The sequence below is a fragment of the Chionomys nivalis genome, chromosome 12 (assembly GCF_950005125.1).
Source record: "Chionomys nivalis chromosome 12, mChiNiv1.1, whole genome shotgun sequence".
NCBI lineage: Eukaryota > Metazoa > Chordata > Mammalia > Rodentia > Cricetidae > Chionomys > Chionomys nivalis.
This window is the reverse complement of record NC_080097.1, coordinates 51,751,208-51,767,024: the sequence shown is the minus strand read 5'-3', so window position 1 is coordinate 51,767,024 and position 15,817 is coordinate 51,751,208. Positions and strand designations below refer to the sequence as shown.

General features: G+C 39.3%; 1 protein-coding gene across 2 annotated transcripts in view; it reads right to left on the bottom strand.

The window, feature by feature from the left end:
• Positions 1–2,797: 2,797 nt before the first annotated feature.
• Kpna3 (karyopherin subunit alpha 3) overlaps positions 2,798–15,817 on the bottom strand; it is a 68,529-nt gene continuing 55,509 nt past the window's right edge. For both annotated transcript variants that reach the window (XM_057785999.1, XM_057786000.1), the window contains exons 11-17: positions 13,765–13,896; positions 12,566–12,694; positions 8,977–9,081; positions 8,809–8,880; positions 8,496–8,658; positions 5,925–6,019; positions 2,798–5,336 (exon numbers count right to left, since the gene is read on the bottom strand). In XM_057785999.1, the coding sequence (XP_057641982.1) occupies positions 5,238–5,336; positions 5,925–6,019; positions 8,496–8,658; positions 8,809–8,880; positions 8,977–9,081; positions 12,566–12,694; positions 13,765–13,896 (795 nt within the window). In that variant the 3' untranslated portion in view covers positions 2,798–5,237. The remainder of the gene's footprint in view (positions 5,337–5,924; positions 6,020–8,495; positions 8,659–8,808; positions 8,881–8,976; positions 9,082–12,565; positions 12,695–13,764; positions 13,897–15,817) is intronic.

Genomic DNA, 15,817 nt, shown 5'->3' with positions numbered 1-15,817 from the left:
CCTACTGTACAGAAATCCTAGGGCTGACCACCAGGCTGTGTCACCTGCCCCATCAGCCCCTTGCTGACCCTACTTACCCCTCTCTCCGCTGATCCTCATCACAACCTTGCACACCCTTTTGTGCACCCCACAATGCCTGTGTAGTTTTCTCACCTCCACATTTTTCAGTGAAACTGCCCAGTCAACCCCTGTTCTTGCCTCACAGTTTGGAGAAAATACAGCTGGACAGATCTTCTTCACCAGGTCAAGAGGACTGCACTAATCAAAAGCACAGCCGACCTTTAGGGAATGCTCGCTAGCCTTTCTGAGCAGGCCTCTTCCTGACAGTTGTTTATCCTATGCCCTAGCATAGTGCCTGGCATGAGATAGGATGCTCAATAAATATCTTAGTGTTTCTAAAGGCTTAGTCAAAACCATTAAGAAAAAAATTACTGTAAAGGCACAGATAGAGTTAAAAGAATATAAGGAAAATTGGAATAAGAATAGTATGAAATTTAAATTTCAGACAGGCAGATGCATATGTGATAGGGCAAATGAAGTTCAGGCTGTTCACTCCAAGTCTAAGAGATTTGGAAAATGACTGAAACTCTCTTCCCACACTAGAATTAAGGTTTGAGAGGATGAAAGCTACCATTCCACAATAGCCAGAAGCTGGTTACACTACTCATTGTTTGGGGTACACAGTCTGTTTAAGTTGACAGGAACCAGGCTCAATAAAACATTTACAACCAGGACGGGGCCAATGCATGGGTGCTCTGGTGTGTGTGTGAGGGGATCTTGTAAAAACAGCTCAGTCTCTTCTGCTCTCTGAAAAAACTCAAGCACTAGTTCTAATCACACTTGTAACGACAGCCATTTAAGAGAAATGAGTTTGTTCAGGGATAGGAGGGAGCTCTATAGCAACAGCAGCCAACACAGCAGACTAAGCTCCTTTGAAGTGACTCATTACCTCTCAATCTTATCCCATAAAACGGCTGCCTCAAAATAACACATGGGTATAAATGTATGCTCTGGAACACAGGTTCACAGCTGCATAAAACTAGTAAAAACTGCTACCCCATGAAGACATTCCTTATTTTTCAGCTTAACAAGGTTTTGTCTTTGGACTCCGTCATTGGGAAGGGAGCCATTCAAAAGGTAGACGGTGATTTTTAAGGGAATGCCGGGGCATGCAGAGGATACCTACCATTCCTTAGCACTGGTACCCACTTTATTTAATGGTTCTGGAATGTGTACTCAGGGTCTGGAGCATGCCACTCCATCTCTACTTCTCTCCTGTATTATTCAATACCCTTGTAAGCTTTGCAAGGGAACAAAATTCGGTGTGACTTAGGAAGTGATGATCATGAAACAGTTTTCAAACTATGCTGCCTTGGGGCCAACACTAACTCACTGGAATTGCTGACCTCTGAGAACAGCCTACAACTGTTCACACACAGTCTCAGCTGGGCCTTTTACACAGGAGTTGACTTAAACCAACAGTGTACAAGGATGGAAGTCGGGCCCCAGGAGACATTTAGGAATGTCATGTTCAGGTGTCTGGACTGGAAGAGCAGGAGGTGCTAACTAGGACTTAGTGAGTATAAGCCACAGACGAGGCTAATCATCTCATAGTGCACAGGAGAACACCTCAACAATCAATTACCCAACAGCTAGAAACGGGCTGAAATGAGCTGCACTACCGGTTGAGCTAAGAAATCATGGGGACAGACTGTATTCCCACAACCGTTTTCCCGAACACCCCTTGATGACTGGTTTCTACATACATTTCCGAGTCTTGCGGTCCCAGTCTTTTGCGTTTGCATGAAAAGTTTTCTTTGAAGCTTCAAGGTGGGTTCATGAGCACTTTTTAAGCCAGTTGAATTAAGAATCAGGTTAACAAATATAAATTACACACCCCCATTCCCTCCAAGAGTTAAGTTTTCCAGAAGTTTAAAAGTTATAGGTCAAAAAGTGTTTAAAAAAAAAGTCACAGGAAGGCTATCTGAAAGCCAGGTGCTGTTGTTTACCTGTAACAACGAATGCCCTAAAGAGAAGGCACCTCAGAAGGAAGCGATAGAAAGATCACATCATCACATTGATTTTCTTACACATCTTTTAGAGGTAGTCTGAAGTGGCAGCATACAGAAGAATATCTCTATGCTCAAAAGTCCAGCTGCTTCTTTGTTTCATTCTGAGCTACACTTCTACCCCGACAGGGAACACTTTTAGGGTTACTTCAATGACTACTTTCTGTTACAATTACGTGCTTTCATAGCTTGGGCAGCCTTACTCTGAATGGCTAGTTTGTTGCATCAAAATCGTAACCACACTATTTTTCCAAATAATGGTTTTCCCCCTAAATTACAGTTTTCCAGTACACACAGATTGGCAGAGAATGACAGGATGAACCTATCTATGAGCCAAGGATTGCCAGTCACCATCAGAAGCCAGGAAGGAACCCTTTCCAGGCTGAGAGTGGAAGACAGCCTGGAACAGACAGCTGGGATTGACTTGACTTCTCGCCGACAGATCTGCACCCGTTTCTGAGGTTTGAAGCCCCTGGATCACGGGTTACTGTTTTGACGGCTTAGGGAATGATACACGTTGGTACTTCTGATGTGCCACAAAATATTCTCTAGGGTAGCTACTGGTTGATCACTGTTGTGGTAGAAAGAAGACATCAAAAAACAACGGCAATCACTAATGCTTTACCATCACTGTGGCTGGCACTTGAAGATATTTCCAAAGCTAAACTTAACCACACAGAAAACAAGCTAAACAATTATTTTTAGAAATAAATCTTTCAATGTTTTATCGTATTTGATAGCAGCTTTTTTATTGGTTACAAAAACCTAAGCCCATATACAAAATTAGGAACACGTTTAGATGCCTCTTTTGAAAGAACATTTTAGTTATTTTTAAACTGAGTTTTAAAAAAAATAAAAACAATGCAATTTTAAAACACTGTTTTGAAAACTTAAAAGTGCAGCAATACACTCAGTTCCTTTGTCTACGAAATGGTGCGATTTCAATTCAGGCCTGGTAAGGTCACGGCAAACTGAATCAAGCAGATGCACAAGTCTGCACTGCTTGATGCTACTGTTAAAGATTAGTTTGCACTTAGGACGCGAGAGGAAATAGGGATCATCACAGTAGAGGCCCAATTTTCATCTCAATGTGTGCAAATTTTAGAAGGTAACTGTTAGAAGGTAACTGTCAGTTAAGTAGGGAGAGTCCAGAAGAAACTAAACCTGAAGGGGGACAATTCACAACATCAAGAAGATTTGGACTTTAAGGGTTTCACCAAAGTTTGTGACCTTAATTCATTCTTTGTTATTCCTACTTTTAGTGAACACTACACAGTTTCAAAATTTAGACAAGTGTTTGAACAGGATGCAGTTACCATATGAAGCTTTAACTCAAAATTTGGGTAAAGAAAAAAAGGCACAATGAACTTCAACTCAATTTTATGTGCACAAGAGTTGAAAAATCTGAGCCACCTTAAAGAGAAATTGATTCTAAAATTTATAAAACCTATAAATAATCAGAGGCCAAACCACTATATTAAAACAGATTCTCTAGCAAGTAAAAATCTTGCAGTTTAAACATACGCTTGTATCCATTTTGGATACAAGACAAAGCTCACTCTTTAAAGTGGCTCCACCTTGGCAGATACACACGTCTGTAATGAAGCACACCTGCTGTGTTGTCTTTCAGGGAAAACACCCCAGCTGGCTCACAAAGCTCTGATGGCATCCGGCTCCTCTTCGTCACAGTAGACACGCCCCCCATCTGAAAACTAACTTAGTTTAGATTTCTATCCCTTCACATCAATGTATTGGGAAATTATACCCAGTGAACAAGAGCAACAAAACCATTTTTTCTGTGACAGCACAAATTATTTAGTTTAAAAAAATTGCAAATCCATATTCATTCATCAATATCTGTGTCAGACAATTTGCCAAAAGCAATGACTTTACATAGTAATACCAGATTTTACAGATGAAAGAGCTCTGCAAATCGGGCTGAGTTAAATGACTGCACATCATTCCTCTACACAGATCCTGGCTTTCTCTTTAACGTGCGGATGCTCTGAGTGGGATCGGAATGAGCTCCCCGATCCTCAAGAATGAAGTCTTGGAACACTTCTAAAGAGTTGCTGGTTGGTTGCCACCACTTTATCAAAAGTACTGGTTACTAAGTAAAAAATGTTTTAAGACTAAATTACAGTAAACATGAAAGCTCCACAGTTTAAACCCAATATAAATCAACCATATCCAATTATCAAATTAAAACAACAACAAAAAAAATAACTCCTGGAAGCTGAAAGCAAGACTATCTTAAAACATTACCAATGAGTATTTTAGACCTTTTCCATTCCTGTTTTGACTTATTTATTTATTGACGTATTTTTTTTGTAGTCAGGGACTCTTGCTTTCAACTTAACAGAAGTTCAAGTCTGTAACAGGTTGCAGCTCAGGTAGAGACCATGCACAGCATCTGATTATTCAAAACAGCAGGAACACACAGGCTGAGTGAGTGGTCAATTAGGGTTTGCTGTTCTCAAAAATTAGGTATAATGGCGAAAGCATTACCATTGATATCTAAAGCTCTTGCTCCAACCCTGGCTTCTGAGGCAGATAATAAACACATCAATTAATGGTAGGTGAAGTACAGTTTTAAAAAACTTATCTTTTTAAATCAATAACCAAGTTTCTTGTTTTTAAGTTATTACTTTTGTGTGTCAGTTCCACCAGTGAAAGTCATTTGGCTTGTACTTTAATTCTTCCACATAAGAATATGAAAATATGTTTGTGGAGGACAATGATGGAGGCTCAGATCACACTGCACCTCTGTAGTCTTCCAACACGAATATACATCATACCAAAGTGTCTTGATCCACAGTGCACCTTTTTCCAAAGGAGTACCAGCGGGCAGCTGATACGTCACCACTATGGAGAATTCTAACTGGAGACTGCAGTTGTCAGCATGTGGCACCAGGGAACATGGAAAAATAGGGTAGTTGAGATTGTTAAGGAGAATTCTAAAACAGTTCAGGAAATCATGCATATGCATTTACAGTCCATGTGAGAGTGACTTTTGGCAACTGCAAAGTGACTGAGACATGGCTTGCTTTAGAAGCATCAAAACGAAGAGGCAAGAGTGCTGGGAGCCTTCTGCTGCTTGCTGTCTTATCGCGTGGTGGCCATCTGGTGGTGTTTGTATTGAATGAACGATGCTGCACTTAATGGATCTTAGAAATTGAATTCCTTTGTCTGGAGGTTGGCTGTTGGATCAAAGTTGTAAGTACCTCCTTGTGTTGCTTCAGGAATGAGGCTGGGGTCTTCATCAATCTATAAAAACAAAGAGAAAACTCCAAATGAATATTTTAACTGCCTAAAAATATCCAGGTAAATTAGTGATAATTTCATGATATATTAAACAAACACAATTGAATAATTTTTAAAAGGTGCTTGGCTTAATAAGTTTCCATATCACTTCACGTGAGTGTCATTTCCAGAATTATTTCTTTCCAGTTAATAGATTATAAAACTGGAACAAGAAATGCTTTTATAATTTTTCCTTATAGTGAAATTGTGAATAAAATGTTTAAGAAAGTGATTAGTGGAGTATCTAACAGAAAACAAAACAAATTTCATGCACATTAAGAATAAGAGAAAGGTGGCTGGAGAGATGGCTCAGCGGTTAAGAGCATTGCCTGCTCTTCCAAAGGTCCTAAGTTCAATTCCCAGCAACCACATGGTGGCTCACAACCATCTGTAATGAGGTCTGGTGCCCTCTTCTGGCCTTCAGGCACACACACAGAAAGAATATTGTATACATAATAAATATTTTTAAAAAAAATAAATAAAAAGAATAAGAGAAAAATTCTAAGTAAATGCCCATTACATGCAGACATCTGTATTTTAATATTTACTTACATCATCACCAGAGAAATATTGATCTATGATTTCAAATGCTAATTTATATATGTCTTCATTTTCATGTTGCTGCAAAACTTCAATTTTCTCCAAACCTGACAAAAGAATATAAGAATAATTAAGGTGGTAGCAATCTGCATAATCTAGTTACAGAAAAGCTCTATGAACCTCAGAGTATGTCTTTTCTCACTCAAATATGACAGTCTAAGATCTGGAGAGGTGGCTCACCAGTGAAGAGCACTGGCTGCTCTTCCTGAGGACCTGGGTAAATTCCTATCAACCACATTGTGAAGCACAACCATCCATAGTGGGATCTGATGCCCTCTTCTGGAATAAAGATGTGCACATAGGTACATAAAATAAATCTTTAAAAAAAAAGTAACAGTCTGAAAGAACACGCAAAAACCCAACCATCAGCAGATTAATTCCTTTCCCCTTAAAAATATTTGATATTCCCTGGTCTCACAAACCAAAAACAAACAAACAAACAAACAAACAAAAACCCAACTCAATCACCAAAACATTCCATCTGACAGAGATGACAGGGTTTGCTTCTTGGTGCATGGCAAGTTAATGACAGTACAAGATCAGAAAACCTCCCAAAAGGTTTCAATGTAGTCATGATAGCTCTTCCACAGTTTTCTGAGTGTAGGTTTTTAGAACTAAACTGATGGAATCTTTACATCAAAAACACTGCATTTCAAAAAGGGAGTAAGTCAGGCAGTGGTGGCGCATGCCTTTAAGCCCACCACATGGGAGGCAGAGGAAGGTGCCTCTGTGAGTTTGAGGTCAGTCTGGTCTACAGAGCGAGTTCCAGGACAGACAAAGTTACATAGAGAAAACCTGTCTCGAAAAAACAACAACGAAGTGAACAGGTTATGTTCCACAGACATGAACAGCAGAAAAAGGAAGTATTCATCACTCATCTCCTTCTCAGGTTTTATGAGACAGGACTGTGTAGTCAACTCTGGACTTGAACTTGAGGTCCCTGCTTCTATCGAGTGCTGCATACAGGTGTGCACACCTGTGCGCAATGGAGAGTGTCTTTTATAGTTCCATTGATCCACAGACTTCATGTACCATGTGCACAACTTTATGTATTTAAAACCTTAGTATTCATCCAGGAGATAACATTTTTTACATATTAAATCAGTTGACTTTTAAAATACTTTTTTTTGACTTTTAAAATATTATATACAAATCAGAATATGGAGAAATAGGTGTCAACACTAATAAATGAAAATGTTTTATAAGACGATATTACACATTGTGATTATTATTCCAACAGGAACAAACATAACTTTAACATTAAAGAAAGAATTGTCTAAGCTATTCAAAATTACTGGGTTATGAACTTGACTATGAAATTAATTTTTATCTTAAAAGATATCTTAATAAAAGCATGAACATGAATTTGCTTGTATCGAAACTATTTACATGATCTTGAACAAAACTCTCACATACCTTTCTGTTTTTATTGATCTGTGAGGCATTTATATTCTCTAAAGCATAAGCTGGGTAAACTACAAAGCTAACAAAAATGCAAACAAACAAATCATTGTTTATAGTTTTATAGCAACGTCTAGATACTTTAGTACATACAGAACAGGTACTTTTTAAGAACAGAATTTTTAAATATGTATTTCATTATGTCCTTACCAGAAATTATAATACTAAATAAATGACTTCAGTCCTATTAACTTCAACAGGCTTTTGTAACAATCCTAAAAGTCTTTCCAACTTTTGGAATTCAAACAAGACACACACAATTGGGCAACCACTTCCCAAAGAAGGGTCTACCCAGACACATGGTACTATGTATAACATAAAAATAATGTGTTTGCTTTGTCTAGAGTTTGAGAATGGAGTAAAGAAAGCTTTTACCTACTCGAGTAGTCCACCAGGCTTAACATTGTACACTGTGACTTCAAAATGAATGCTGTGTGTGGTATGATCCTCAGAACTGTGTTGTTGGGAGGACTTTAAGGACCATTAAGTAACGGTGCCTACTGAAGGTTTGATTTTGGGGATCTGGCCTTAGAAGAGTTAGTAAAGCTCTTGCAGAACCATCCTTAGCTTTATCTTACACTGTACGTTATTGCAAAACACTGAGTCTGACCCTGGATCTGTCTTGTATTTTCTCTTATGTGTTCTGTCCTGCTGCTCCAGTCAAGGACTTTCCTAGAGGCACACGTATCCGTACATTACACAAATTCAAAAACCATTCTGTCTTACACTTTCACTTTCCACAGTCCCCAGCTAAAGAAACCTTGCTTTTCTAAGCACTTAGCCTCACATATTTCTGGTATGGCGATGGAAAACAAACCAATGTAATAATGAGTATTTCCTAAAATCCATCAACCTCCAGGAAAATTGACTTCATGACCAGTATTTCTAAAGCATGAACTACTGTATTCTTTTGTGACAATCCTTCAGCAATGAATGCTAATATGCTGAATAAGACCAGGAAAATACTCTGGTCACTTAATAACAATGAGCCTGTAGTAATTTTCTAGTAAGTTGAGCTGAGAGGAACTAGTATTTTTAGAACGCCAATGTTCACCTACTCACCTCCGCATTCTTCTATTATTTCGGCTATTGTGCTTGCTTCATCACCAGCCATTATCAGGATGTTTTTAAGACCATCCAGAACCACCTGAACCACCTGAGAGTCTTTCACCGACAGTAAGTTACAGAATGGTGGTATTACATTCTGTTGTACAAGGTACTCCACCTAGACAATACAAAAGAAGAAAGATTTTATGAATTCTCTTTCCCTCTAGAAACTGCAGTAGACAAAAATGTTCAGTAACTTCTAAGAATAAGAAAGACGTGTCCTTGCTGCAGTTAGTAACAGTGACCAGGTACATTTTTTCAAACTCACTTGATCTTTTCTGCCACTTATCGTTAAGTTGCTAATTGCCCAAGCAGCTTCCTTTTGTGTTCCGAAGTCCCCCTGGAGAGTAAAAACAAATTCGTGAAATAAATTCTTTATCCAAAAGTCTGGGTTGTAATAAATTAAGGTAAACAATGTATTAATGATATGACTGACCTTAGCAAGCTGGTGAATGATCATGGGGATTAATCCAGCATCTATTACAGCTTGAACTTGCTGCTGATTGCCTGCTGTTATATTGGAAAGGAACCAAACTGCTTCCTGTAGTGAACAAAATATGGGTCAGTTTTATTGGAAAAACTACATTTATTATCTGTATTTTTCTCTTTTTAATATTAGAAATATTTGATAACAAAATCTCCTGAGTAGGGTTAAAGTGACCGTGTCTAAAACGTGACTGGTTAAGGCCTCCATTTTCTTTTACTTACTATCATTTTACGTGAGTCTAGTGTTTGTAAAGAAGTACACGATGTGCCCATGCATGCCATGGTGTGCATGTGCAGGTCGGTACTTCCCTCCATCATGCAGTTCCAGAAATCAAACTCAGGTTGTCAGGTTTACATGGATAGCATTTTTACGTGTGATTTAGCCAGCTCAGACCTCCCATTTCATTAAAGGGAAAAGAAGCTTCCATCCCTAATACTTCTGTGTCCACTTAAACCATTATTTATTCAATAATCTGTAAGCCTAGCTAAAGCTACGTATTGTTCTAGGCAATGGTGATGCGGCAACAAATAAAACAGACCCAAATCTTTAGCCTAGGGGGTACACTTCATTCTCTTTTTGAAAGGCAGGCCAGAAGAATGGAGTTTCCAAATCCTTGTCAACACTACTTGTATTAAAGAGCTGTAGTTTATTGGAAAGCATGAGGCGGGGGAGAAGGATCACTGGGTAAGGCGCCGAGGTCCTGATGCTCAGCACCTGTGTCAAGATGCATGGTGACAAGCGTCTGTACTCACAGCTGCAGAGAAAGCAAAACCCTAATATACAGTCAAGTACAGCCATTAGTGAAAGTCTGAAGGTTCCTCAAAAAGCTACCACACAATTGCCATGACTCAGCAACTTCCAGTATGTCAGAAAGGAAATCAAACCAAGGACTGAAACAGTCCCTGAGATGTCAGTGTTTTCTGTAGCATTAATTACAACAGACATGAGGTATGAACAACCCCAGTGTCAGCCAACAGGCAAATGAGGAAAATGTGGCGCATACATACGAACAGAAAGGCTTATTCAGCCATAAAAGCAAATCAAGTCAGGGCTCTGGGAGGTGGCTGCATTGGGGAAGGGCTTGCCATGCAAGCATGAACATCTGACGGATCTCTAGCATCCAGGTAAAAGTTGGGCTCAGTGGCATCTCTACCTGGAGCACAACCGAGGCAGAGAGAAAAGGTCTGTGGTGCCCATGTCCAATGAGAGACCCTGACTCAAAATACAAGGTGGAGGAGCTGGAGAGATGGCTCCAAGACAAAGAACATGGACTGCTCTTCTCCAGAATCAGAGTTCAGCTCCTCGGAGCCACGCTGGGTGGCTGACAACCGCCAGTGCCTCCAGTTCCAGAGAGAGCTGATGCCAGATGCACATACCCATCCGCCCGTACACTGACAAAGACACAGAACTAATGTAAAAGTAATTTTAAAAAATACATGTAGAGGGAGGAGAGAGGAAGGGAGGGGAGCAGAGAAAATGTACAGTTCAATAAAAACAAATTTTAAAAAGAAAGGAAAAAAATACATGTAGAAAGTAACTAAGGAAGATACCTGATGTTAACTTTGGTTCTTCACACACACACACACACACACACACACACACACACACACACACACAGAGAGAGAGAGAGAGAGAGAGAGAGAGAGAGAGAGCTCTAATACATTGTATTAAATGAACTTTGGAACATGGTATAGGATAGGCAAAACAATTGTGTACAAAAGGAAAAAAAACTTCTAGAGGCATCATAATTCCTGACTTCAAACTCTACTATAGATCTGCAGCCTGGTATTGGCATAAAAACAGACAGGAGGACCAATGAAACAGAATCAAAGACCCAGATATTAATCCACACACCTACAAACACCTGATTTTTGACAAAGAAGCAAAAAAAATATAAAATGGAAAAAAAAGCATATTTAACAAATGGTGCTGGCATAACTGGATATCAACATGTAGAAGAATGTAAATAAACCCATATCTATCACCATGCACAAAACTCAATTCCAAATAGATCAAAGACCTCAACCTAAAGCCAGCCACACTGAACCTCACAGAAGAGAAAGTAGGAAGTACACTTGAATGCACTGACACAGGAGACCACTTTCTAAATATAACCCCAGCAGCACAGACACCGAGAGAAACAATAACTGGAACCTCCTAAAACTGAGAAGCTTTTGTAAAGCAAAGGATGTGGTCAACAAGACAAAATAACAGCCCACTTCACTAACCCCACATCGAACAGAGGACTGATCTCCGAAATATACAAAGAACTCAAGAAATTGGTGATCAAAAGAACAAATAATCCAATTTAAAAAAATGGGGTAGAGACCAAAATAGGGAACTCTCAACAGAGGAATCCAAAATGGCTGAAAGACACTTAAGGAAATGCTCCACATCCTTAGTCATCAGAGAAATGCAAATCAAAACAACTCTGAGATTCCATCTTACTCCTGTAAGAAGGGCCAAGATCAAAAACACTGATGAAAACTTATGCTGGAGAGGATGTGGGGTATTGCTGGTGGGAGTGCAAGTTGGTACAGCACCTTTGTATATCATTATGATGATTTCTCAGAAAATTAGGAGTCAACCTTCCTCAAGACCCAGCAATACCACTTTTTTTTTTCTCAATTGTACTACAAGGATATGTGCTCAACTATGATCATAGCAGCATTGTTTGTCATAATCAGAACCTGGAAACACCTAAAATGCCCCTTGACCGAAGAATGGATAAGGAAAATGTGGTACATTTACACAATGGAGTTCTACACAGCAGAAAAAAATGATATCTTTAAATTTTCAGGCAAATGGATGGAGCTAGAAAGCATCATTTTGAGTGAGGTTACCAGACCCAGAAAAACATATGTACTCACTCACAAGTGGCTTTTAGACATAAAGCAAAGAAAACCAGCCTACAAATCATAAGCTCAGAGAACAATGAGGACCCTAAGAGAGACAGATATACATTGATCTAATCTATATGGAAAGTAGAAAAAGACAAGATCTCCTGAGTAAATTGGGAGCATGGGGACAATGGAAGAGGGTTGAGGGGAGGGGAGAAAAGAAAAATGTATAGTTCAATAAAATCAATAAAAAAACATGGTATGTGAAATAAGCCATTAAACTCTTAAATAATTATCTACTATACAACTAATAATAAATTTTTAAATAAATCTGAAACTTTTGAAAGTAAATTTTTATCATCTTTGATAGAAGGCATGACACCTTTAGAATTAGGTCTATTCTAATTTTGTAGGGGAATAACTTAACTGTTTTAAAATTACCAGTTATTTTAGTGAGAGATTATATGTTTTTGCATACTGGTTACTAATTTAATGATACTGCTCAACCTATAAGCACATAGTCCAAAATAATTTTATTGTGATGATAGTACAACTAAAGGAAACAGAAACTAAAACAGTTTTAAAGATTCACTTACAACCATCCTCATCTTGAGTGCCATAACCCTGAGTGAGAAAACACATCGTAACAGCAACAAGGAAACAACCACAGACAGAAGAAAGGCAGTGTGTGCCTTTACCTTATTTATTTTCTCTTTCGGGTGTGATAAGAGGTTTGGGAAGTGGGACAGGACATCGCAGTTAAGAACCACCTGGGTCTGCTCGTCAGTGCCGGTCACTATGTTCCCAACTGCTCTGAGTGCTGCAGTCTAGAGACGGGAGAAAATGTTTTAAGTATGTTTATAATGAAATTGTCATCTCTGTAGTTTTCATAACTCTGAGGATGTCAGGAGCAAATGATGAACGTTTATATCATCCCTATAGCAAAGCCAGAACCAAACTAGCAAGGACTTTTAAACAACCATTTCCTATGGAAAATTATAGAACTCCACAAAAATTAGGTGAAAATTTGTAAGAAAAAGGTTTTTAGGCCTAGCAGCTATGGCACACACCTTTAATCTGGGCACTTGGGAGGCAGAAGCAAGAGGATCTGTGAATTTGAGACCAGCCTGGTCTACAGAGTGAGTTCTAGGACAGCCTGGGCTAAACAGAGGAAACCTTGTCTTGAAAATAAAAGAAAACCAAAACCATGCTCTGCCCTCAAAACCACACAAATATAAAGCATCTAAAAAAAAAGTTTTTAAAACAGTGGAAACTAAAAATCATCAAGTCCTTTCTTTAAAAACAGTTGTTCTTATGACCAAAGCAGCACCACAGATTTTAACATGGTCCTGAGTCAGCACACATTTGTGTTCTCATTTAATACTTAATGTTACCCGGGGTCAGCATGCATTTGTAGGGAGAAAAACACCTCGGCAGAGAAGCATGAGGAGCAGAACTAAATGCCGACCCTAATCAGAACAGAGTCGGGGTTTGCAGTTGGAAGGCTCTGAAAACTACCCAGAGACAGAGAGCTGAGAGAGGCAGACGGAAAGCTTAAGTGAGAAGGAAAAGGAGCTGTGACAGAGAGGACGGAGGAGAGCGTGGGCATCAGACAGGCGCTATGCTGTCTCCTAACAGGATACTAGAAGAAAAAGCTATTTGTGGAGACCAACAGTTTCACGTCTTTCTATTTGAAATCATAATGGAATGTATGCAGGTCTATGTTTAATGGCTTATGTAACTGAAAAACTGAAAAATTATTTCAAATGAACAAATGTGGGTTCAGGAGATAAACTAGGGCAATCCTGAAGTGCATGCTGCTGGACTTAACTCAACATTGGCTGTAGAAAAACTGGTCATAAAAAGAATTTTATACAATAAAAAAGAAAATACTTACTTGAACTTTCACTTCCTGGTGGCTCAGAAGGGGCACGAGGAATGGTACAACCCCCGAATCAATAACCATCTGTATCTGCTCATTTCCGCCATCTGTCAGGTATGACAGAGCCCAAACAGTGTCTACAAGAATCTATAACAAGTACAAACAGAAAAAAGCTATTCCAGGAGTTGTAACACAAAAGTAAGGAGTTTTCTGTTTTAACTTGGTGGGAAAGACATCCGTGTACATGACTGATATAAGTGTAATCTTTATCTCAGGGCTTACCTGCGATCACTTTTCATAAACATGAGACAGAAGTTTAGGATGCTTGTTTCCAATTTCTGACTTTATGTACCAGATAGATAAAAAATAGAAATAATGTGTTGGCAAGATAGCTTAGCAAGCAAAGAGTTTGCAAGTTATCCTGGTGACCTGAGTTTGGTCCCCGAAACCAACATAAAGGTGGAAGAGAACCAACTAGAGAAAGTCATCCTCTGATCTCCACACAGGTACAGCATTCATACACAAACATAAAATAAATAAAAATTGTTAACCAAGCATAAAATTTTCCCTGAGCCCAAAAATTTGGCACAAAAATAATTGTGATCTATCTCATACACAAGCCTGAGGCCAAAACACTACGCTGCTTCAAATCTAGAAGACCCCAAAATAATCTGCCAATACAATTTTTCCAACTACTAAAGTGAACAGGCTAAGGAATGATTCAGCACCTGAACCTTGACAAAGGCCCTCGAATGAAAAGCATGAAACACAATCACGTAGTGCTGAGTGTAATGGCACACGTGTGTGATCACAATACGTGGGAAATGTAACCAAAGGAGCAGGAGGAAAAGCCACCCTCAGCTACACAGTGAGTGTGAGCAGCCTAGGCTGCATGAGACCCAAAACCCAAATTAAGCCACATCCTCATCCATCTGAAGTTTTCAACTACAAGAACAAGACCAAACAGGGTACCAGCCTCCAGGATCTGGTGAACTGATTCAGTACACAGAGGTAGTGTATGGTTCTCCTTGGTGTCCTCACAGCAGCAAAAGCACCACTCTTAACCCATCTGAAATCCAGAGGCCTTTCTACTAAGTATCCAAATTAAAGACACCTTTTGCCTGAAGTTTTCAAAAGCAGCTACCTGAATGCACATATCCTTTAAGAAGGCATGCGGACAAGTCAGAGGAGCAGATAAAACTACACATAACTTATACCTTTAGCATTACTAAGAATCACGAGAACACAATTCCAAATTACCTATGAGAAGAAAACAAATACTAATTTGGATCTGGACTCATTCCAAACCTGTGTGAGATGAAAAGAATAAAGAATGAGAAGGAACGGAAGAGGTACAATTATGCATGTTTAAAACAGAGACTGTCGGGGCGCATTACGGAGGAAAAAAATCAGAAGGAACTCAAGAGCAACACCAAAAGAAACCATATATTCTAAGTATGGTTTGAATATAATGACTCCCATAGGCTCATATATTTGAATATTTCGTCATTCGGGGGTGGAACTGTTTTAGAAGAACTAGGAAGTATGGCTTTGTTGGAATAGGTGTGTCATACTGGAAAAAGTGTGTTATTGGAGATGGGCTCTGAAGTTTCAAAAGCCCAAGCCAGGCTAGTATCTTTCTCTTCTGTCTCATGTATGGGGATCAGAATGCAAGTTCTCAGCTACTGCGCCAGCACCATGCCTACCTGCAGGCTACCATGCTCCCCACCATGGTGACAATGGATTAAACTTCAAAACTGTAAGCAAGCCCCGATTAAATGCTTTCTTTTGTAAGAGTTGCTGTGCTTTTGATGTCTGTTCTCAGCAATTAACACAGAAACTGTACCAAAACTGGGGTGTTGCTGTGACAGGCCTGCCATGCAGTTTATTGGCAGAATGTGGACTCTGGATTAGGAAAGCAGGTGAAAGCTTTAAGTGGGGCTTAACAGGCCAAACTAGTAAGAGCAGGGAAGATGGTGCTGAGAGCAATGTAGATGACAGCCTGGCCCAAGAGGTTTCAGAAGAGAGGAATGTTAATAAGTGGTCTTGAGACCATACCGGCAGTATT